Source organism: Microcaecilia unicolor, chromosome 2 (assembly GCF_901765095.1).
Source record: "Microcaecilia unicolor chromosome 2, aMicUni1.1, whole genome shotgun sequence".
NCBI classification, from domain to species: Eukaryota; Metazoa; Chordata; class Amphibia; order Gymnophiona; family Siphonopidae; genus Microcaecilia; species Microcaecilia unicolor.
Window position 1 is genome coordinate 108,445,847 of NC_044032.1, and position 26,122 is coordinate 108,471,968.

The window sequence follows — 26,122 nt, forward strand, 5'->3', positions numbered from 1 at the left end:
TTCTTAAACAAATCGAAATGCAGCTGAACAGACAAAATCTCTCTCCACAATAATAATGCAAGAAATTCTTAATATTAAAGATATTCTCAAAGACATCTCAGATGATCTTACTGAAATCAAAGACAACAAAGTGGGCTTAAAACTGGAAATGTCCGCTTTATCCTCCCGAACAGAACGAACTGAAAACAAAATCAGCAATCATGAAGCTCAGCTGCAAGCTTTACCAAAATTGTTCCGAGTCACACAAATATTAGAATGAGAAATCGAGGACTTAAACAAAAGATCTGATCAAAGTAACTTCAGGATACTTGGCTTACCAGAAAAATTGGAGGGCCCTGACATATCTTTCCTCTCCACGTAGATTCCTCAACTACTGCGTATTCAATTTACACCATCTTTAGAGCTGGAATGAGCTCATCGCACACCGTCCTTCATCCCTTCTAATTCTAAATATCAGATTCTTCAAGCTGCAAAAATATCTCCCCTAAAATTTAAGGGGCAATCAATCATCATTGCAGCAAGCCTCTACAAACGTACTATTCAATGCTGGAAACGCTTTCTATCCATGAGACCCATGTTAAAAAAAGCAGGAGTCAAATATAGTTTTTTTTCCCTAGCAAGTATGAAAATTACTATAAATAACTCTGTAAAATCCTTTGAAGACTTGGACACCATGTGCTCATTTTTAGAACAAGGAATTGATTTTATGGATTCTAACCCAGGTAACGCACCAACTATCTGAAGTTTTCAAGATAAACTTTCACTGGTATCTTAACTGATTATCTTCAAGCTATCCCTATACAGCTTTATGTTATAGTCACCACATAAAATTCCACTTTATCAACAGTAAATATGTGGAATTTGAATATTCCACTTTATTAACAGTAAATAAGTAGAATTTGAATATTCCACTTTATCAACAGAAAACATGTGGAATTTAAATTCCGATGGTCAACAAAAGTTTATTCTGACAATTTTACTCTTTTGACATAAATTTATCCTGTTTCTATATTTTATATTATATGGTTAAAAATCTTAATCTCTCTCCCTTTCTCTTTTTAGAAATTTCCTGATGCAAGGCTTTGTGTTTATACGTAGCTATTTTTCCTCCTGGTGTAGGCACAAACAATGTTGATTCATGTTCTGAAGTTTATATTTTTTGTGCATCACATGAAGTCTTTATATGATAAGTGTATTCAATTACTTTTTCAGATATCCCAACTCTGCTTAAATCTTAAGCTAGGCTTTATACTAGATGACAAATACAGCGTTAAATGTTATCTCTTTAAATATAAAAGTTCTTAATAACCCTATTAACCCTAGAACGCATATTGGGGGCCTTTTAGGCCCCCATGCTTACATTTTTGCTATTATCTGCAAAATTACTTTAGTTAGAATTTTGAAACTCAAGGTATTACTCAAGTATGTCATTGTTGATAATATCCAGTTGTTCATATAATTTTTTTTCATAGGCATTATGGTGTAACAATGCTTGTTTGGTGAAAACTACATCTGTACGAATTGGGGGCCTTTTAGGCCCCCGCTGTTTTTATCATGTTCTCAGAAGTGTTTGTGTCTCAAGTTACTTTATTTGTACTCAGTAGTGCTGGTGGAGGGGCCAGGGTGTGGATAATAACATGTGAGGATGTCATATGATTTTTGGAGGGAGTGATAAGGCCATGACATCACCTCAGGTCCTCTGAACACTTAGGACAGTATACACTGTGAGCTAATTGCTGAAGGACCTGTGATAAGATAAGCTGTTGAGAGGAAATCTGTTTCATTTTCTAACATCTAGTCAGCAATGGCACAGTCTTCCTCCAAGTGTCTGACTGACCAAGAGATTGAAGCGATTATGTTTCAAAGCGATGATGAAAGTGAACTATCTTTGTCTGATGAATAATATCTGCCACCAGCTAATCAAACATCCTCATCCAGTGATTCTTCTGATGATGAAGAAGTGAATCTAGTGGATCCTCAAGAAGTGATAAGTAGAACATCCAAAACGAATGTTTTTTTGGGACAGTAATCCTACATTAGTCGGACGTACTCCAATACAGAATATTGTGAGACAGGCTCAAGGAGCTGTGGGAAGTCCCAGTTACTTTACCCCTAAAGATGTATTCTGTACTTATTTTTCTGACAATATTGCAGAAGAGGTCCTATTATGTTCAAACCTAGAAGGAAGACGTATCGCTTCAGCAAAAAATAAGTCCTGGAAAAATATCTCAAAAGAGGAACTTTATGCATATATTGGACTTTTCCTGCTGGCAGGGAGTCAAAAATCGTATGATGTCCCAATACGAGAATTATTTCTGGACCCACTTTCTGATCCACACTATAAGGCAACAATGTCAGTGGGCAGATATGAGGAAATTAGAAGGATCATTCGCTTTGATGATAAGCGAACTCGTGCAGCGAGGTTTGAAACAGACAAATTAGCCCCTATCAGTTATATCTGGACCATATTTATCAAAAATTGCACAAAACTTTACAATCCTAGTACTAATGTTACTGTAGATGAGCAACTTGTACCGTTCAGAGGACGCTGCAAATTCATACAATACATGCCCAGCAAGCCAGCCAAGTACGGTATAAAAATCTTCTGGATGTGTGATTCTGCAAATTATTATGGCATAAATGGCGTAATCTACTGTGGCAAAGAGGTTGGTGCACCAGTACAGAAGGATCTGGGGTCTGAAATAGTCAAAACTCTTGCTGTTCCAATATTCAATTCAGGTAGAAACATCACCATGGACAATTATTTCACCAATGTTGAACTAGGCAATTTTCTGCTTGCAAAAGCTATTACACTTGTTGGTACTATAAAGCAAAACAGACGAGAAATTCCAGCAGCACTCAAACACAATCGTCAGCGAGCACTTTATGAGAGTGTCTTTGGATTCAATAACAAAGCGACTTTGGTATCTTACAAGGCAAAGAAGGAGAAATCTGTAATTTTACTCAGTACCATGCATCACGATTGCAGTGTTGACAGCAATAACCAAAAATTGAAACCAGAAATCATCCTGCATTACAATGCAACAAAAGGAGGTGTAGATAAAATGGATGAGATGGTGGGAGAATATTCGTGTAAGAGGCAAACAAAACGATGGCCTGTAGTACTATTTTCAAATATGCTTGATGTAGCAGCCCTAAATTCATTCATTATTTATACAGAAACTCATCCTGAATTTCATGCACAGAGGAAGGACAGGAGACGCTTATTCTTGAAGGACCTTTGTCATGAACTTGTAATACCTCACATGATAGAGCGAAGCGACTTGAAATGCTTGCCAAAGAAAACTAAAGAAGCAATGAAACGGTGTGGCGTACAGTTTCAGATTACTCCAGAGCCAGGAGAAAGAAAACGAAAGCGTTGTTTCATGTGTCCAAGAAACATAGAGAGGAAAACTGAGCGATATTGTTCCACTTGTAAGGAAACTGTTTGCAAAGAACACTCTTCTGAAAAAATAACATGTCAGAATTGTTTGGAAGACTAATATAATAGAAAAGAAAGTTAGAATAAAAATGTAGCTGCAGCTAGTTTGCTATAGATTTCTATGCATTTTTGTGTGTTTTCATGTCTTTGCGTGAAATTTGGGAAAAAAAAGATTTTTTGGTGTTTTCTGTGAAAAATTATAATTAAAATGTTGTCCACTATTCATATTTTATTGAGCAATTTTGAAATAAACTTGTGAAAGTTATTTAAGTGTGTTTTTCTACATTATGTGCATGGGGGCCTAAAAGGCCCCCATGACGTTAATATGTACAGTATATTTTTAACGTCATGCGTTCTAGGGTTAACAACTCTGATGATACATCTCTTTCAGACTTGTGTGAAGCCCTAAAAGCATATATCAGAGGTTCTATCATCAACTATATATCCTCATGGCAAAAGAAACAAAAGTTGGACTTGTCAGTAACTGAAAATGATATTAGAAGGCTTGAACTAGGAGCTCTTTGCATCGGGCACACACATTTAACCTCTCACCAACTGGGAGATAATCATACATGTGACAATGCAAAACAGCAGATAGCACCCCTCTCCCTGCTCCTTCTCCATCTCAGTATTATTGAGTTTTTCAATAATTTAAAACTCGCTAAGGTACTAAGGATATATGATGTATGTTACTTCTGAGCTCCACCCAGAATTGCAGATGGATTATAAATGTTTTAATAAATAAGTATAAACTCAGGTTCTAAATGGCCTATGCTCCACTGGGAATCTGAGCCTACAGCTTTCCTGGGAACAGCCTCCATAACTGCTGAAGCCAGAGAAAAACTAGGGAGCTGAAAGCAGCATTATCTCCCTATAAGGGGAGTTAAGTCAGTTCTAAGTTTTTCTCTGACTCCATCTGCTGGCAGGGGGACATAGCCTGCTTGTCTAAACCGATCTGGAATAGACAGTTAAGTATGATCTCAAATTTACTGCTAGCACTCGCTGTAGTGCTTGCATTGCACCAAACAGAGCTTACTTATTACTCACAAAAGTAGTCTGGAAACAAGTGAACACCCCAAGTTATCTCTTAATAGACTCTGGAACATTTTTGCATAAAACCTGACAGCATTAAGGTGCCAAAGAATGGACTCCTTTAATAGAATCCCTTTATTCAATGGCGAGTGTACCAAAACTTTTCTTGAAAGGGAGTAGAGGGTAGATTAAGGAGCATGAGACAGGGTATCCAGTATTAATAGAATGGTAAATGGTATATAACTGTTAGAAGTGTTGTATCAAGTGTGGACAAAAAGGAAGGAAGAAAAGAAGAATCTTTGGTTCAGTAGTCCAAAACTATGCAATTTGTGTTGTTGCAACTTTTTTGAATTTAAGTTTGTAAATGGTACAAGAGCAGCATGGTAGAGGGAAGCATAGGCCCCCCGTCATCAGCAAATGTGGAGGAACCAGGCTGAACAGCAAAAGCACCAGCATGATCAAACAGTGCTTGAGCCCTGCCACATGAAACGCCTCAAAGAGCCAGCCCAGGCCACTGAAGATGACCTGAAACAGGTCAAAAGCAGGTTAGGGAAGGACAGGGGAACAACATGCGAGGCAAGGAAGAAAGAACCCCACACCATTTGTCACACACATTCTCCACACACTCTCCACAAATGAAAAGATACAAACTTCACCAATCACAGTCCCCTCCACCCCTGAAATCCCCTTTCCCAATCTACACAGCTGCTGGCAGCCTACAAAACAAACTATGTTTCCCTCTACCAAATCCCACACACAGAAACTCTAATCTGCAAATGAAGCTGAAACAAGTCATTGCCTCACACTGTCTGTTTTCAAGCTTGTTTTTTTTTTTTTTTTAAACATTCATTTGGTACATGTATTCCTACATAGGATGCATTCTGTGAGCACTCATATAGCCAGAACTGGATCAAAATCTCAGTAGGACATGAAATCAAGCTTCAAACACTAGGATTCAAACATTTTTAATAGAAAAGCTGATTTCTTATTTTAATGTATATATACAAACAAAAATGATTTAAGTTTCTAGGCTGTATTCACTCAGACTGCTTACCATAGATACATATGAGAAAATTAAATATTATCTAAGTGCCAAGTTGAAATTTGGATGGCTAATCAGAGAGACATATCTGGAGTTAACTTTCAGAAGGATAAAAGTTGTGAATTTTTTTGGTTTATTGATGAAAAGCTTCTAAACGAATTTTGCTTGGATCTTCTGGATGTCTCAGTGCAATTCCATATCGCAGCAGCATTTCAATATAAGGTGGCCAATGACTGTCATCAATTGTTAAATATGGCTGATGTGGTGTAGACATCAATTTATCTATGAGGATCTGGAAGATATAAAAAAAAAGAAGAAAGAAAGCATAAGGAGACAGTGAGTACAACATTTAATGCTGACTGATCATTAAAATACTGCCCCAGTAATAGTAGGTGCGCATTGATCAAGAGAGTAGGCAATTGAGTTTTTTTCTCTCTCGCTCTTCTTTTAAAAGTTTATATTTGTAATTTTACAACTATAATTCAAGAACTTCCTGATAAGAGAAAAATATTTCTTATAACAGCAATAAACTAAAGCATATATAACAAGGAACAAATTAATTATAAGAAATATCAAACAAAAGCCAGACTCAAGAAATAAAAACTAAACAGGGGAAGAAACACAGAAATGCTAGTTAAGCAGGAGAACAATTATTAACTAGATTAAGAAAAATAAGAAAGGCATATATCAATATTGGAATAGGAGGTTTCTGTGCTTCTAGAAAATTTTTAGAACTAAGAGCCTCAATTGTTACAAATATTTGCACAGAAATTCTTGAAAACAATTCCCTCTTGATTGCCAAGAGCTGTGGCTTAAGAGCCAAAAAGACCTTTCACCTAAGCTGAGTGACCCTTATGATGAAAATATAAATCTCCAGACCCAACTTTTATCTGGTTCAAAAGCAAAGGAGGCGATCAAAGTAACACTTGTTATTGCAGGATTCTACTCTTCCAGAAATCCAAAAAGGTCAAAACTGATTGTAAGCCCACGAGAAACAGAGAAAGTACCTGCATATAATAAATGCAAACCACATTGGTTGTCCCACAGAAACGCAGTATATCTAATCAATGTCCACTCTCCTATTGGTCGGAATCATGCCAATCTAAATAATATGCTCTTACAATAGCTGGCAGAGATTCTCTGGGGATTAGATATTTTTTTTAATATGTCCACCCATGTCAAAACTGTAGATTTAGGAAAATTAAAGCAATGTAGATTTAAATGACATTCACAGTTCTCCAATGCTTCCAATTTTTGATGATTGAACAAGCTTATCCTTGACAAGTGATGCATGACCTTCTTTCAACTCATCTCCTAACTTCTGAACTGCAGTCTCCTGATGATGTAAAAATTCCCAATGTCATGACTCTTGAGATTGAAATGACTCCTGGCCAGAACTGAACTTATCAAATTTATTCAGCAGAGGGATCCTCTAACTGTCCAATAGCATCCAAAACTTCCTCTAAAGTTATTTTGTCAGACTTTTTCTTACCGCAAATGCAAGCATTACCTTCAGGCTTCATCTGTACGACCAAGCTAAATTCAGAACGGTGCTCCAAGCTAGGTATACCTCCTTTCACCATCACCCCACTGGCAACAACGAGTCTTAATTCTGTCCCAGGAAGCTCTGGGAACGCTGCAGCCCCATCAGCAACTTTGGCATCCAATGACAGCACTTACTGCAGCGATGCATTACTGCTTCTGGGTCGGGGGGGGGGGGGAGGTCTCACAACCTTCAGGGCTGAGAGTCACGTGAAAGATATATGCAAAAGGGGGGGCTCAGGGAGGACAAGGCCATAGCAAAGAAACTGAATGAATTCTTTACTTCTGTCTTTACAGAAGATGTAAAAGATGTGCCTGTACTGGAAATGATTTTCAAGGGTGATGATGCAGAGGAACTGACAGAAATCTCTGTGAACTTGGAAGATGTACTGAGCCAAATTAACAACTTAGAGAGCAGTCAATCACCTGGACCAGATGGCATACATCCAAGGGTACTCAAAGAACTCAAGCATGAAATTGCTGATCTGCTGTTAGTAATATGTAACCTGTTGTTAAATAGCCAATGAGACACCGATTTTTTAAAAAAGTTTCTAGGGGTGATCCAGGAAATTATGGACCGGTAAGCCTGACGCCGGTGCCGGGCAAAATAGTTGAAACTATTATAAAGAATAAAATTACAGAACACGTAGACAAACATGGGACAGAGTCAGCATGGGTTCAGCCAAAGGAAGTCTTGCCACACCAATTTGCTTCATTTCTTTGAAGGCGTGAATTAACATGTGGATAAAGGTGAGCCGGTTGATGGAGTGTACCTAGATTTTCAGAAAGCTTTTGCTAAAGCTCCTCATGAGAGACTCCTGAAAAAATAAAATGAGTCATGGGATAGGAGGCAATGTTCTGGTGTGGATTAGTAATTGGCTATTGGCCAGAAAACAGAGGTTAGGGTTAAATGGTCATTTCTCTCAATAGAGGAGGGTGAACAGTGGAGTGGAACAGTGGAGTGTCGCAGGGATCTGTACTGGGACCTGTGCTATTTAACATATTTATAAATGATGTGGAAATTGGAACGAAGAACGAGGTGATTAAATTTGCAGATAATACAAAACTATTCAAGGCTGTTAAAACATGTGAGGACTATGAAATATTGCAGAATGACCTTAGGAAATTGGAAGACTGGGCATCCAAACGGCAGATGAAATTTAATGTGGACAAGTGCAAGGTGATGCACATTGGAAAGAATAATCCAAATCACAGCTACCTGATGCTAGGGTACAACTTGGGGGTCAGCGCTCAAGAAAAATATCTAGGTGTTGTTGTAGATAATACAATGAAATCTTCTGCTCAGTGTGTGGTGGCAGCCAAAAACAAACAGGATGCTAGGAATTATTAGGAAAGGGATGGTGAATAAGATCGAAAATACTATAATGCCTTTGTAATGCTCCATGGTGCGTCTGCACCTTGAATACTGCGTTCAGTTCTGATTGCCGTATCTCAAAAAAAATATAGCGGAATTAGAAAAGGTTCAAAGAAGAGTGACCAAAATGATAAAGAGGATGTCCCTCCTCTCGTATGAGGAAAGGCTAAAGAGGTTAGGGCTCTTCAGCTTGGAAGACAGACAGATGAGGGGGAGATATGATTGAGTAGAAATAAATCGATTTTTTACTCATTCCAAAAGTATAAAGACTAGGGGACACTCGAGAAAGTTACATGGAAATAATTTTAACACAAATAAGAGGAAATATTTTTTCACTCAACAAATAGTTACGGCTCTGGAACTCATTGCCAGAAGATGTGGTAACAGCGGTTAGTATATCTGGGTTTAAGGTTTGGACAGATTCCTGGAGGAAAAGTCCATAGTCTGCTATTGAGACAGACATGGGGAAGCAACTGCTTGCTCTGGGAATTGTAGTATGGAATGTTACCATGAATTGGGTTTCTGTAATGTATGTATAACCAAAGGGAACAAAGAACACTGACATATTTAGAAAAAAAAGAAGAAAAAGGACCCAGAGGCATCAAATATCCATCAGTGGCACAGCTATTAGGACTCCTATAGCACAAAGCTATTCCAAACCCTTGAGCCTACTGCAAGTAATCAATCATTTGCCCCCAGGGACCAAAACCTCTGTTTTATACATCAACTTTTTTATTGAAACTTCTAGTACAAGTACATCACACAAAAAAAAGAAAATAAGCGACTACTTATCCTGTTTTTGCAGGCTCAGCACCGGTCAAATGTTTCTGATACCCAATGCTGATGCTCGTATAAAATGCAACATTTCAATCAAAAGACCTGCTTCTGAGGATTTTAATCTCTCTCAAACTAGAAAGCAAGAACAGAAAAATAAGTTGAACAAAAACATCAATGTCACAGAAAGAATATACATGCAACGAACTTACTAAACATTGATACCGTGGCAAACACCATCCAAAATAACTGACTGAAGGGGTGGGGATGATAAGACCGCTAAATTTAAAGGCCCCCCCCCCCCCCCCCAACGTACAACTTGGTGACGTATGCACTGAAAAAAAGACATCTGAAAACATAAAAAAACAGCTTACAAAAAAAAAAAAAAATATATATATATATATATCAAATACCAGTGTACATAGGAGCGTATCCACATTGCCTCCTCATGGTGACAGCTGTACTTGTTCCAAAGCCGCGAAGGGCTTAAATCAGACCACAGACATTTGATTTTTATATATATTTTTATTTTCTAAGCTGGTTTTTTTTTTGTGTTTTTTAATTTTTCAGCACATACGTCTCCATGGGCTTTTAAATTCAACGGTCTTATTGTCTTTTATTTTGGATGGCGTTTCCCACGGTATCAATGCTTAGTAAGTTCATTGCATATATATTCTGTGACACTGATGTTTTTCTTCAAACTTATTTTTCTGTTCTTATTTTCTAGTTTGAGCGACAGTTTAAAATCACCAGAAGCAGGTCTTTTCATCGAAATGCTGCATTTTATATGAGAGTCAGTATCAGGTGTCAGAAACCTTTGGCCAGCGCTAAGCCTGCAAATGCAGGATAAGTAGTCATTTATTTTCTTTCTTTTTTGAGATGTATTTATAATAGAAGCTTCAACAAAAACAGAAGTTTTGGTCCCTGGGGGCAAATGATTGGATTACATGCAGTAGGCTCAAGGGTTTGGAATAGCTTTGAGCTATAGGTGACCTAACAGCCTTGCCACTGATGGATATCTGATGCCTCTGGGTCCTTTTTCCTCTTTTTTTCTAAATATATCACAGTGGTGTTTGTTCCCTTTGGGTATAAATTAATGTTTGAGGAACAAGATTTTTTGGATCATTTTTGTTGTTTCCTCTTTCTTCTATTTATTACGATTTGGGTTTCTGCCAGGTACTTGTAACCTGGCTTGGCCACTGTTTGGAAAACTGGATACTGGGCTAGATGGACCATTGGTCTGACCCAGTCTGGCTACTCTTATGTTCTTATGCATGGTCTCCCTTCATGGACATAGCTCTCGAATCTTTAGCACCAGCAGGAAGGACAATAAAGCTTGCTAAAAGTTTGCTGCGCAAAAGGGAGGACTACCACCCAACTCAGACATGTAAGTTTGGGCTTTACCCTTGCGCTTCATTGTTCTTCCAGCACGATCTGGACAGCTAAACCAGAGCTCAGCATTCCACATACACTAAGGCTGCCTTCTTGGCTCCCCTCCTCCCACCCCCCTAAGCCGCCAACTGAGTTAGTATAGAGCACAACAGTGCAGATAAAACATTAAATTAAGAACACCCCTTAATTTAAAATGTAGATTTTATAAGCATATGATTGATATATTCAGTGCAACTTACCATGCACTGTAATACAGGAGACTTGGGTTTGATTCCCAAACTTAGCTTCTGCTCATCAAGCTGAGGCGGTCGGGAATGTTGTGGTCCTAGCTGATATTTATTTATGTAATACATTTATATCCCACATTTTCCCACCAATTGCAGGCTCAATGTGGCTTACACATATCCGTAGAAAAGGCTACAGTGCATTTGGTACATTTTTACAGTTTAAAAGATATTTAACAACATTTGAAATAAACAATATGTGAAAGATAATAATATAATTAGTGGTCATTAAATCTTTGATTAGACTAGAAGTTAATTTGGATTATGTTGAGCCTAGAGAATAAGCCTTTTTAAACAGTACAGTTTTCAATAGTTTTCTGAATTTTAAGTATGTCTGGGTACATTTGACTGATTTGGGTAGAGCATTCCACAATTGCGTGCCTATAAATGTGAAGTTGGAAGCATAAATGGATTTGTACTTGAGGCCATTACAGTCTGGGTAATGTAGATATGCAACAGCAACCTATGAACTTGTGTATTTTGTTCTCTGGAGTGAACCATGGGTTGTATCTCTCAGCAGAAACACTGATGTTGCAATGATTGGCTTACATAAGAGGGGATTAGAAATAGGAAATAATCTTAGCTAGGTGTGTATAAAAGCTCACAGAGGGGGCCACATTTTACTGAACTGGAAATCAAAAAGGAGGAAGAAAGCAGTCAAGCCAAACAATAAAAGTGCAACACTAATTTTAGGAAGAATATTTTTTCAAGTGAGGTACAATAAGTTTGTTGTTCTTCAGTAAAAAAAAAAAAAAGGCAATTGAGATTGATTCTATTAAAATAAAACTACATTTAAAAAGTAGCTTAAATGTCTTTAATATTATCTCGTCCATTAGTCATCTTAAGTTCTATTGTCAGACCAAGCATTTAATTCCTGTTTAGTCTGACATTTAACAGGAATGTAACAATATATACCGACAACAAGAAAGTACAGACTCACTGCTTTCTAAGAAAGACACAAACATTCTCAGCAAAATGTCAGTGTGACCTGGGAGCAGAAGCAGCTTGCCAGTTGGATGCTCAAATGCCTTTGACAACTGCCCTTTCCACAAAGATTGAAATTCCTTGAAGGTATGGATCATGGAAACCAAAAATGTTAGCAAACATACTGGGACTAAATCAGACCTTAAACACAAAACGATAGGGATAGAAAGATAAAGTAGCTAATCTCTAAGACAGTGGGTCACTCACCACACAACTTGGCAATGCCAACATTAAACTATTTCCAGAACCTTTTAGAAAATTTCCTACAACTCTACTTAGCATATGTAGCAGTTCTAAGTTCTGTAATTAAGCTAGAACTAAATTCCAGGAGAGAAGATAGCAATTTGACCAGTACACAAATCCTATCTTCAAGACACCATTGCAGGTTTGCCTTCTCCCCCGAATCAACAGCTTAGAACGCCATCCCCACCTTTTTCTCTGTTAAACTGAAAGAGAACTAAAAACATATAGACGTGGACCCTAGGTGAGCTGGAGTTGGGCTCTACTCCTTGAAAGGACTATGCTGTAGCTTTTCATATCAGTTCAATAGAGGTTGACCTTAGAATATTTACTGACACAATCATGTTCCTCACATTTCGGCCTTGACATGCCCTTAAAAGCAAAAAGCTTGAGAACTTAAGCATATCAAACAATTTTAAAAAAAGAGAAATAGTTCAAAATAATTTAAATGTTTATAAATAACCATTGCTTTTCTTATTACACTGTATAAAAGATACCAGTCATCCTAAACTCTACCTTTTTGAATGTACTGATATACAGTACAGGATGTAAATAAACTTCATATAATCATGTGCATGAAGTTTTCTTCTGTATTTTGCGACCCTCCATGATCTAGCTAATACACACACTCAAAGAAAATATGCTGAACAAAAGACAGAACTTGCACTGAGGTCTCACTGATAGAGTCTACAAAGCAAAATAAGAAAAATAGGCTATAACTGTTGTGGCATGAAGATACTATACAAACTATATTGGGGGAAAAAAGCCTTCAATGTCTAACAACACAAAAAACAAATAAAGATTCCTTATACAAAAGCAAAGAAGTGATGAAAAAGCTAAAAATGATGAAAGGGGAGGAAAAAGCCTCAAGAAGATCCCAGCTATTGGCTGGTAGAGCAGGACTTCTTCATCATAGGCAAAAAAAACTCCCAAAAGAAACACACTTTAATTCAACAGCACAACTTCAGCTTAAAATACTTAGCTATATAGTCTCTTTCTCCCAGCAAAACCAGAAACCAGACCCGTCAGTACTGAACGGAGTTTAATCTAAATCTTTGACCAACTGACCCTTACGTAGCTTAACGAAATGCTGGCCATCATCGGTCACGGTCCAGTTTCTGGTTTTGCTGGGAGAAAGTAACTATACAGCTAAGTATTTTAATGGCGCTCACACTTTCCACAAGCACAAGTTAGAATAGGATATGGGCCTGAGTCCCCTTCTCTACAGTCCACAGCACCGACCACTAGGCTACTTTAGGGACCTGCTTGCTGCTCTGAGAGGAATAACCATTATATCTGCAGCTGTCATACAGCCTGGTATGTACTGTCACTTTCACCTCTAAGGGGGGTGGGAGGGGTTAGTGACCACTGGGGGATTAAGGGGAGGTCATGCCTTTATCCCTCCAGTGGTCATCTGGTCAGCTTGGGCACCTTTTTTTGTACAGTCATTAATGAAACAGGTCTAGCCAAAAACATTCTTTTTTCGCCCTTGACGGTTTTACAATGTTCCATTATCACAGAAAAATGTCCAAACTGTAAGCCCCCCTATCCCCTCTAAAACACACATCCAAAATGCCCCCTTGAGGTTTAGATGAACTGCATAGAAAAACATCTTAAAACTGAGTTTTGAAAATTGCTATTTGGACATTTTTATGAAAAAAGTCCATTTGCTGCTTTTTTTTTTGGACGTTTTTCTGTTTTGAAAATGAGACATTTGTCCTTATATTAAAAATAACAAAACAAACAAAAAAAAAACCACTTTCTTCCAACAATTAAGCAAAGGTGACTTTCAGTTTACTGGCATTTGCTACACTGACTTTCATGTTAATCACAACAAAGTGGTTTATAATTGTTTTCTGTATAAGAAATTAATAATCTTTACATATGGGGAACAAATGGGAACAGACTCAGATCTCAAACAATAAGAATTGTAGAACTATGCTAGCCCTTGCTCTCAGTAAAATACAGGCCAATGGCTCAGGCTAAAGAGCTAGGCCTCTTAAAAATCAAAATCATCTCTGATACAAAATCCATTTCACTGCAGCTCATGCTGAAGTGAGTTCCCAGAGAGCTGGCAAGGGAGGGGGGCATTTGCTCTTGTAAACAATCCTGGGACTGGCACCTGTGAGAAGTCATGAGAAAGATGTTTTGGCTAATAGAAGTTGATAGAGGGTTAGATGTACGTAGGATGAGAATACCCAAGGGGAGGGGGGAGCTGAAGAGAGCAAGATGACCTGTGAAGTCATCTCACAAGATGCGCTCTGAACATATTTTGTTTATAGTTAGGGCTTGAGAATATGTGAAGCCATTTCTTATCAACTGATAAGGGCCAAGAGCTCTGGTGAGAAAGCTAGGGTCCACTGGAATCAATAGGGCCAAAATGGTATAAAAGGAGCAGTCTGAGGGGTATTAAAGCAAAAGGAAGGCTACAAGAGAAGGCGGGTGACAGACGTGTCGTGAACTGCTGCTCTACCATATGAGTGACTGAACTGCTTGTACTGTCTTTGGGTAAGATATCAATGCTAATAAACTATCTACTAAATAGTGGGTTCCTTTCTAATTACATAGGTTTATACTGCCTTGACTGTGTAACACTGTCATGAGCAGATACAAGGTTGGGGTAATTAAGTATCTAGAGGGGATAGCCCCTCATTACCTCTCTACCCTCATTTCCCCTTACGTTCCCGCCCGTAACCTCCGCTCACAGGACAAATCCCTCCTCTCAGTACCCTTTGCCACCACCGCCAACTCCAGGCTCCGCTCATTCTGCCTCGCCTCACCCTATGCTTGGAATAAACTTCCTGAGCCCTTACGCCAAGCCCCCTCCCTACCCATCTTCAAATCCTTGCTCAAAGCCCACCTCTTCAATGTTGCTTTCGGCACCTAACCTTTATACCTTTCAGGAAATGTAGACTGCCCCTATTTGACTGACTGTACATTTGTCCTTTAGATTGTAAGCTCCTTTGAGCAGGGACTGTCCTTCTATGTTAAATTGTACAGCGCTGTGTAACCCTAGTAGCGCTTTAGAAATGTCAAGTAGTAGTAGTAGTATAGGCAATTCTGTCCAGGGTAGTAAAAGGGCCATGGCTCTGCTGTCCAAATGGAGATGGCAGACCTAATAAATTAACAGAATCTGCACCCCCATTTTACCATAAATGAAAATACCTAACCCAGATGGTCATAAGAACATAATAGCCATACTGGAGCACACTGATGGTCTATCTAGCTTAGTATCGTGCTTTTAGCAGTGGCCCATCCAGGTCACAAGTACCTGACATACTCCCAAATAGTAACAAGATTTGTCTTATATTTAATATAGGAACACTCACTAGATAAATAGGGTGGTAAAAAGTTTCATAAAGATTCATGAAAGTAGATGTATATTCTGCAGAAATTGGCAGAAAGTTAGACATTTGTGTTCTGGTCATCTATTTGCTGTCAGTGGAATCATGTGATTCTAAAACTTTAAAGTTGACTCAGTAGTAAACTAGGCGACTAGCCAGTGGTCAGTATTGAGAAGAGGTGTCAAATTATCATAATTTCTCACTGTGTAAAGCTTAACTAATATGTTCTGGATATTCTGGAATGTGTTTCAGGTTGGAGAATTTGAGACAACAATACAGAGTACACCCTTAATTGATGCAGCTGAGTACTAAGGAATGAATCAAGGTCCTTAAAGCACTGTGATCAAAGTCTGAGCATACACAGTAGATTTGACATAGTGCAAAGAAGCTGGCAACCCATCACATCTAATGTTCAAATGAAAGCATAGTATTGAAAACAGCAGCCCAAAACTTCCTTGTTGTCCACATATATGCCAGCATCTCACATCTGCATGTACATGCATTTACTTTAATTCCATACGGAACAGGTAATAGGTGAATACTGACATAGATCTGGATTGAAAAAGTTACCCCAACCTCACTTCCTAGCTCCTCTTGTAAATCCACTTACCAGGCCCTGATGAATGCCACCTTACTCCTCTTTTGAGAAAGCAGCAAAGCATAAAGTCTGGACATATAAAGAGCAATTCTATAAATTAGGTGCTAACATCTACACACCCAGTGAACACATACATGTTTAAAATACTGACACATATACTCATGGATGCGTATGTATATGCCAGAAGACTGCCTAAGCGCTATTCTGTTAATACACAAGTAACTTGCATACTACGTATTTGCAAGGGGGGCATACACATGGGTGGAGAATGGGCAGGACATAGGTGGAACTCCCACTTACATTATGATTGGTGTGAGTGTGGGTACCTAAATGTTTTGGCACATTGACATCAGGTTATGCTAGTATTCTATAACAGAACCTAGGCAACTAAGTCCTGTAACTAAGTCCTGTTACAGAATAGGCTCCCACATCCAACGCTGGAGCACCTAAATGGAAGCACCCAGTTATAGAACTGTTTACAATACAGCTCTTCAAAAGCAGTCAAGGCCAGTTTTAAATCTATTACCATCTGGTACTGTGCTAGACAATGCTTGACTTGGAGAAAGTATATAAAATCCTTGTTAAAGTGTTTCTTCAAGTGTTCAAATCCAAGATCTGCCACTTCCTCCAGTTTTTTCTAAGTAAGCTGACAAACCATACATCAGACCCAGCAGGTATTTCTTATTGAATGCAATATGCATTAGTTGTGAAACTTTTTTCCCTTGCATAACTTGTGCATGAGTTCTATCCCACATTGTCAGGCTAAGCTTAACATACAGATTATTCTTCCACAGGGGAGGGCCTATACCTGCCCTGCCATAGAATAGTGACCGCAGGTAGCTTCCCACAAGTCCTGCTCAATTCCTACCCACTGTGGACCTTCTCCTCCCTGCTTTGGCCCGAAAAGGGCTGTTCTATAGTAAGTCCTAATATTAGAGACTTATGGCCTCTCTCCATCCTAGATTAGTAAAAGCCATCCAAGCTTACCCTTGGTGGTCTCTTCCTCTAGGTGTATCCAAAGATCTTTTTGCTGCAAACCTTTAGTACCTTACAATGAATTTTAATAGGGAGTGCCAAGAAAAGGTAAAGCAATCTCATTAAAATAGTAATTTTAATACTCACCATGTGGCCCAACCAAGAGATATATCCTTGCCTCCTTTTCTCCCCCCACCCCCAGCTCCTTATCAATTTTATCCAGTAAAGGAGTATAATTCAGCCTGAAGGTCTGTTTGAACTCCCTGGGTATCTTTACTCCTAAATAATTAATAGCCATCTTACCCCATATGAAGGGAAATTGAAGGGAAAGGATTATCTAAGGGAGTCTTCATTCCTCTTCAAAAGATCTTTAATACTTTCAATTTCCCCATAAACACCTTGAAGCCTAATATCCACTAAATCTGTGAATTTCCTTTAATAACACTTTAAAGTGACATAATAGTATTCTGAACTGCAAATTCAATATTATCAGCAAATAATGCTATTTTATATTCGTTACTTCCAGTCTCTATGCTCCTGACATCCTTCTGTTCCCATGTGCTTTCGCTAGGAGTTCCATAACTTGATATCCAAATATGTGGGGCTCTCTGATCTGATAGGATCCACTAACGCCATATGGTCAAAAATCAGAATGAAACCCACAGAATGAAGCGCAGAGGTAAATGCTGCTCTCTTCCTGTTGATGGAAGAACAGTGTGTGGATGTTGGTTCAGTGTGCCATGAAAAAACAAACTTGAAAGTATGCTATGAAATAAAGGCTGAGAAGCAATGTCCTATACAGGTTGGTTTATTTGGTAATTTCAGAAAGCTCATATAAGGTGACATTTGTTCTTATCTGCTAATTTACTTTACTAGAGTCTTGTTAGTCCAATCTAGATGAGTGAGTAATGTCCCCCTTCAAGCAGATGGAAGCAAAGTATACTGACTATTCAGTGATGTTATCACTGATATAAAGAATGGTGCAGCCCTGGAAACAGCCAACATACTATTGACATAGCATATAAAGGAAATCTGAAACAGCATTATTAACACTACAACTCAGAATATTGGATCATCATTACAGAAAATCTTTAAGAATCAATAAAAACCTACATTATTAAATAAGATTATCAAGAGGGTACAATAGAGTGATATTATGGTGCAATAATATGAACCAATCCAGTGGCCCAGCAATATGGTCCAACCACATGGACTAATAGAAACATTTAGGTTCCCAGCTTTCTCAGTACTGAGAACTCTTTCCCTAAAACCATCACCAGAATAAGACTGAGATGTACTTTGAGACACCAAAGAATACTGAACGATGTCTAGCCGCTTTCTTCCCAGGCGGGTTCTAGACTGTTCTAGCAGGACTCAAGGAAAGGATATTAACAGATAAGAACAAATTTCGCCTACCTATCATTCTGCTAGACCAGGTCAAACAAACAGGATGTGCCAAAGCTTTAAGGTACTTAAACAGAGGAAGACCAGCCTCAATATTTATTATTTGAAGCAACATCCCCTATGCTGCAAGAATTCCCTTAAATCTACCTATAAAGCTTACCACCTACTGATGTTTAAATTTCTCAAAGAAACTCCTGAATAGTTTGCAGCCTGCATGTCACTCAGTCATTTTTGATCCAAGTATGAGATACAATTTTCATTTTAGCCAATTTTTTAAATAATTGCATTATGAATGTATATGAAAAATGCAGAGATGGACAGTAGCCAAGACTGATGTCTTGATGACTAGCACTATTGCTCACAAAATGTCGTTGTCTTACCATGTGTCTAATATATGCACATTTTTTTCATACATACAATGCAATGTGTTCATATAAACCTCTCTTATTGTACATAGTAACAGTAGGAAAGCACTTTTTTTCTTATTAGCGCTTCCTTGTTCTTCTGGGAGAGGGACAGAAACTCACCCAGAACTGCCAGACGTTCCTCAACCTTGCAATCCTCAAAGACTAAGAGGACATGCTGCATATAAGGTCTCCTGCAGCAGTACCCTCTGAGCCTTCTGAAAGTGATAGTCACACCATAATCAATAGGTCCTAGAACTACCGAGCCCTCTGACAAATCTAGATAGCCACAGTGCAATGGCTTCCCTAGACCACTAGCCCAGTGCAACTAGTACTGCTCCACACTTCTACCATAAGTACATAAGTAATGCCATACTGGGAAAAGACCAAGGGTCCATCGAGCCCAGCATCCTGTCCACGACAGCGGCCAATCCAGGCCAAGGGCACCTGGCAAGCTTCCCAAACGTACAAACATTCTATACATGTTATTCCTGGAATTTTGGATTTTTCCAAGTCTGTTTAGTAGTGGTTTATGGACTTGTCCTTTAGGAATCCATCCAACCCCTTTTTAAACTCTGCTAAGCTAACCGCCTTCACCACTTTCTCCGGCAACGAATTCCAGAGTTTAATTACACGTTGGGTGAAGAAAAATTTTCTCTGATTTGTTTTAAATTTACTACACTGTAGTTTCATCGCATGCCCCCTAGTCCTAGTATTTTTGGAAAGCGTGAACAGACGCTTCACATCCACCTGTTCCACTCCACTCATTATTTTATATACCTCTATCATGTCTCCCCTCAGCCGTCTCTTCTCCAAGCTGTATAGCCCTAGCCTTCTTAGTCTTTCTTCATAGGGAAGTCGTCCCATCCCCGCTATCATTTTAGTCGCCCTTCGCCGCACCTTTTCCAATTCTACTATATCTTTCTTGAGATGCGGCGACCAGAATTGAACACAATACTCAAGGTGTGGTCGCACCATGGAGCGATACAACGGCATTATAACATCCTCACACCTGTTTTCCATACCTTTCCTAATAATACCCAACATTCTATTTGCTTTCTTAGCCGCAGCAGCACACTGAGCAGAAGGTTTCAGTGTGTTATCAACGACGACACCCAGATCCCTTTCTTGGTCCGTAACTCCTAACGTGGAACCTTGCATGACGTAGCTATGATTCGGGTTCTTTTTTCCCACATGCATCACCTTGCACTTGCTCACATTAAACATCATCTGCCATTTAGCCGCCCAGTCTCCCAGTCTCGTAAGGTCCTCTTGTAATTTTTCACAATCCTGTCGCGATTTAACGACTTTGAATAACTTTGTGTCATCAGCAAATTTAATTACCTCGCTAGTTACTCCCATCTCTAAATCATTTATAAATATATTAAAAAGCAGCGGTCCTAGCATGGACCCCTGAGGAACCCCACTAACTACCCTTCTCCATTGTGAATACTGCCCATTTAACCCCACTCTCTGTTTCCTATCCTTCAACCAGTTTTTAATCCACAATAGGACATTTCCTCCTATCCCATGACCCTCCAATTTCCTCTGTAGCCTTTCATGAGGTACCTTGTCAAACGCCTTTTGAAAATCCAGATACACAATATCAACCGACTCCCCTTTGTCCACATGTTTGTTCACTCCTTCAAAGAATTGAAGTAAATTGGTCAGGCAAGATTTCCCCACACAAAAGCCATGCTGACTTGGTCTCAGTAATCCATGTCCTCGGATGTGCTCTGTAATTTTGTTTTTAATAATAGTCTCTACCATTTTCCCCGGCACCGACGTCAGACTCACCGGTCTATAATTTCCCGGATCTCCCCTGGAGCCTTTTTTAAAAATGGGCGTTACATTGGCCACCTTCCAATCTTCCGGTACCACGCTCGATTTTAAGGATAAGTTGCATATCACTAGCAGTAGCTCCGCAAGCTCGTTTTTCAGTTCTATCAGTACTCTAGGATGAATACCATCCGGTCCAGGAGATTTGCTACTCTTCAGTTTGCCGAACTGCCCCATTACGTCCTCCAGGTTTACCGTGAAGTCAGTAAGTTTCTCCGACTCGTCCGCTTGAAATACCATTTCCGACACCGGTATCCCACCCAAATCTACTGGTTAAGAACAGAACCACTCCCTGTATAAGACTGAGCCAACCCCTACACACTCACAAGCTGCAAGGAAGTCACAAAAGGTATTGAAGATTGTGAAAATTCTGCTGCTAGGCTTGTGGTTGTTATATCAAGATCTACACATATAACACCAATTTTGAAGAGTTTAGAGTACAATTTAAAGTTTTATGCTTTGTGCATCAAGCTGTGTATCTGCCTGTTCCATCATATTTTAAGGAGATTTTTCCAGTGTATCAACCAGGAAGGTCCCTCAGGTCAGAGACTGCAATGAGGTTGTCACTGGACGCCTTTGTCAAAACATGTTACTATGATACTAGAGTTGCTGCATTCTCAACAGCAGGGATTGTGATGTGGAATGCTTTAAGCAGGACAATTGCGTTTATGTGCCAATGTACCTCAATTTAAGAAGTTTCTATTTATTTGTGGATGCTTTTATGTAAGGGTGGAACTAACAGTAGTACTGTCTCTGTACTGTGTGATTGTGTTTTTTTGTGTGATAATTAAGAGTGGTATTGCTTTTTTTTATGTTTGAGCTTTGATGGTTAGTTTTGTTGTTTTTAAGCCTTGTTTTATGTAAACCGCTTGGATGTAAGGCAGTTGAAAACAAAATAAATAGAGAGCCATATATTACTGAAATCTGTGAAGACAGCTCATGCCAGGCTCAGACTTGGAGGCAATAGTACCAAGTAAAGAACCATTCAATCATGAGACCTATGTTCACAACCTAAGGCAAGGAGATTCAGCTTAGATGCAACATTAGCTAACTGCCAAGTAGAACACTTGCGCTGAGCAAACAGACATCCAGAAGCCTACTATAAGGGGGAACCTGAGGTGCAATGTTACCAAAAGGGGATTGTCATCAGTGCCACTACTACCTGGCTGTGGGCTTGCCAAGCAAAAACAAGACAGAGGCAGAGCCATAAAAAGAATCTTAGAAAGACCTGGGAGGGATGCTAAGGTTTCCCTTAAATTATCTTGTCAGCAAACAGAGATACATGTAGACTACCAATTTCCTCACTGGGAAAAACTCTTGCAATGATTAATGCCTATAATAAACCGAAAAGGCTTGATTGTGGTAGGAATGGAAGTTATCCCAGTTACCTCACCAAATCTTCATGGCATTTTCAAGAGAGTCCTGTGGGTCCCCATGTCAGAAACACAGGATTCCCACCGCATGTGAAGAAGAGGCCGGTGGCAGTGCTTAAGTGCCAGCTCTCACAGTTCCCACAGCACCAGCCAGTCGGCCTACTCAGAAAAAAAACAAAGAAACCCTGCACTGGAGAGTAAATTCAGCACAGCCCGAGAGAACAGACCTCCTCATGCAGGGATTCCACTGGAACTGCATGACCAGAGACTCTCCCCCGCACTTTCCCACTCATGGCAGGCTCAATGCGGCTTACATGAGGCAATGAAGGGTTAAGTGACTTGCCCAGAGTCACAAGGAGCTGCCTGTGCCTGAAGTGGGAATTGAACTCAGTTCCACAGTTTCCCAGGACCAAAGTCCACCACCCTAACCACTAGGCCACTCCTCCACTCAATTAAACTCAAGGAGCAATCAACATTAATTGTTGATTTCTCTCCTTTTCTCTCTTAAAAAAAATTCCCATAGGGAACAACATAACAGGTATTCAGGTAGCCTTTAACCTCTTTTCTCCATCTCCTTCTTCGCAATAGAGGTTCTTTGAAGAGGAAGGGGGAAAAGACAGTCAAAAAAAAATCTTATTGGTGGAAGTCCCATACATCAGCTAGCCACACCGAAGTGAGGGCATATAAGCAGAGGCTGAGGGCAATGGAGGGCAGTCAATCCCTCTGTGTTCAACCAGGAGAAGGAACAAAGTCATAGTGAAGGAGACAAAGTGGATGATGTCAGAAAACTTTTACTGTGAACTTTTCTGACTCCAGTAGAAAGTTTTCTAACATCATCCACTTTGAGTCCAGGTTTTATTAATAAAATCTTTTACTGTGAACTTTTCTGAATACAATAGAAAGTTTTCTGACATTATCCACTTTGTCTCCTTCGCTGTGACTTTGTTCTTTGGTTTTACCAGTGCGAAGGTTCGTTTTCTTCTGTGTTTGTCAACCAGGAGAAGGGCCATTGACCAACCTCCAGAATTTTCATTGGCCCAAGACTGGAGCACAGGCCATGGATTCAGCCCCAGGGAATCAGGTCTGCCCCAAAGACAGCTGCTGCAGCAATTCAACCTGCACCATCTGCAGAAGGCAGAGAAATACTGGCAAGTTCCAAGACAGCACCACTTCTTATACCAGTCATGACATCACTGAATTGCAAGTACTGTCTGCTTCCATCTGTTGGTAGTACTACTACTACTAATAATCATTTCTATAGCGCGTAGAGGGACATAATTCACTCATCCTGCTAGACAGTCCAGATACTGAGTATTTTTAAAGCTGTCTACCATTGGTTAACATTAAGCCTTTTCCCGCTCCCCTCCATTGCCTAGTAGTCTCAACCATATAAAAAATTCTATACCAAATGAGGAAAGTTATCATGAAAAGGACACACATTTCTTTGTTTAGTTTAAACAAGGCAACAAATTTCATTTTCTGTTAAAAAGCAAAAGGTTCAAAATTAGTTTCACCTCTAAAATTTCATGCAGTGTTATCAGTTGTGCTGGAGGTTCCGTAGACAGACCCTAAAATGAAAAAAATTAAAATAAATGCAAAATTCAAAGTTCACTATTACAACTCAAGTAAAACTGCATACACAATATAGAGTACTGAAAAATATACTCTTCAAAAAGCTGTTTTATCATTCATTAAATTTTTATCTTTTATGCTGCCTCTTTTACCAAACCGTGCTAGAGATTCCTGCGCGGCAATGCCAATGAAGCCCATTCAAAGTGAATGGGCTTTCTTGGGAATGCCACGCCAGGAATCACTAGCACCATTTGGTAAAAGAGGCCTATAGTTTGCAGATCCATTTAAAGATCAATCAAAAACCTATCACTTTTAAAGGCTGAAAATCCCAACCCATTCCATAACTGTAGAGCAGTAAAGTTCCTACATCTAGGATGCTTTCCTTAATTTCTGTCAAATACAAACTCTGGTATTCCACTTATACATAAGATCTGAGGAAACAGATACAATTGTCAATGCTTTTAATTATATTGGATAGTCTAAAATAATTACATGAGCTTTTAAATCTATATAGTATGAGGGTCATGGCAACAGCAGTGGATATCTTGCTATATCTTGTGATTTTACCTCAGTCCCCAGAACAGCATTCCAGCTACTTAAAAACAAGTGGGGAAAACATGAATATTGTACACTGCTCTGATATTGTAAATGAAGGCTAGCATATCTTGAACATATATACATGCAAAACATGGCTCATGAAATTATTTTGTGTTTGTGAAGCTGATATGGAAAGTGTGCATTAGCACTGTACTGAAGTTCAACACGGGGGGCATGCTGGCGTTTTTACCACGCGCTAAAAATAGGTGCATGCTAAACGCTAAAGATGCCCATAGAAATACATAGGTGTCTTTAGTGTTTAGCGTGCACTAAAAACACCAGCATGCCTACATAAAAGACCCCCAGGGTTTCATAATACACATACAAAATAAAAACATTGCTCCCAATGCAAGTAGTAAATAGCACTTTTATGCACAGCCATTTTCATTCTAACAGGGGAGGGCATGCCCAATGCATGCACACATTGGGTCTGTGCTACATTTGGTGAACAAGAAAACTGTATTGGCACCCAGAGTTGCATATTCTGGAATATTATTCTGTGCATACAATTTGCACAATTCCAACATCATTTATGCACAGAATAGCATTCTAGCACATGCATGGATGTATGCCTATGCAACTCCGAATGCTGACAAGACAATTTTTGCAAATATCAATTGTCAACAGTCCAGCACACTTCTTCCCTCCATTTCACCTTATCAACAAAGCCCCCCCCCCCCCCCCAAAAATATATATATATATATATATTGCGGGTCCTGTATGCTCAAGATAAAGGGAAGAAACTGGCATAAAATCCTCAGCACTGTCCACAGAAGAATGAGCTAAACTTTTACTAACTACTTCGTTAAAAACCCAAGCATTATGCTCAACTTTCTGTGCACTTTTGTGCTGAATAACTAATATCTTTCTTTTTATGTTTCAACGGTTTTTATTAAAGAACACAGTGCAAACAACTTATAGCTTGTATTAGTAACAGATATGATTTAAAGACTTGTTCACACCAATCAAATACAAAGTAACAAAAAAATTAGTTTTTTTGTTTTATGCCCCCCTCCCCACCCTCCTCTCACCCCCCAGCCCACCCGTTGTCTGTCTCCCATCATGGTTAATGTTCCCTTATCCTCCCCCCTCCGCATCCGCCCATCCTTTAACACCACCAAAGAGTACACTGGCTTAGATTGCATTCCCAGTCTCTCCTATTTAACCACACATTCCATTCAATTATGCGCCATAAACCAATTATCCCCTGCCACAGTGTCCTTGCGGCAAGGGGTCCCATAAGAAAAAACAAACAAACCCCTATTATAAACCATTTAAAACCAAGCTTCGCGCACGCGGAGACAAGGACTGAATGTAAGGACCCCAAATCTCCAGGAAACGTGTTATTTTCTTTTGGGAGGGTCCCACCGCCCTGCGCTCATGCAACAATAGCTCGTGAAATCTCTTCCTCCAGTGCCAGAAATCTGGTGGGGCCACGCTCAACCACCCATGCATGATCACTTTTTTCCCCATCAAGCAGGCCTTGTGTATCAACTGTCTACCAATTAACCTCCTCTGGGCTGCGAGTAAACTGGTTCGGAGACTCCCTTTTTTGTGGCTTGGCTTTTCACTGAAGTTGTCAAACTTTGTGCAAGGCAAAAGCCAAAAAAAGTTTTCAGCTTTTTCTTTCTTTCTCCATTTCATCCCCTCCCGTCCTTCTGTGTTGAAATGCAAATGTTGCAGTTGGTTTTCCAAGTAGGACATAAGCTAACTGGGCTTTTATATTTTTCTTAAAAAAAAAAAAAATTATATATATAATTTCTTCACCTACCCTTTTCAACTGTCCTTTCTGGATTCCTTCCCCCCAAGTTGTCAAATCTAAAAATATGCTGCCCATGTGCCCCAATTACATTCAGCTTTCATACTCGCATATCACTATCTGTTTCTTTCAGAAGAAGGGGTATGTGTA

The 26,122-nt window shown here is 39.3% G+C and overlaps 1 protein-coding gene across 3 annotated transcripts in view; it reads right to left on the reverse strand.

The window, feature by feature from the left end:
- Nucleotides 1-5,109: 5,109 nt before the first annotated feature.
- The window catches only part of CENPK (centromere protein K), a 75,808-nt gene continuing 54,795 nt past the window's right edge, over nucleotides 5,110-26,122 (reverse strand). The window contains exons 10-12 of one of the 3 annotated variants that reach the window (XM_030193187.1): nucleotides 23,559-23,612; nucleotides 10,839-10,924; nucleotides 5,721-5,808 (exon numbers count right to left, since the gene is read on the reverse strand). In XM_030193187.1, the coding sequence (XP_030049047.1) occupies nucleotides 10,880-10,924; nucleotides 23,559-23,612 (99 nt within the window). In that variant the 3' untranslated portion in view covers nucleotides 5,721-5,808; nucleotides 10,839-10,879. Of the gene's footprint in view, nucleotides 5,809-10,838; nucleotides 10,925-17,654; nucleotides 17,722-23,558; nucleotides 23,613-26,122 lie in introns of those variants that run through there. The other 2 variants (XM_030193185.1, XM_030193186.1) reach the window with 2 other exon arrangements.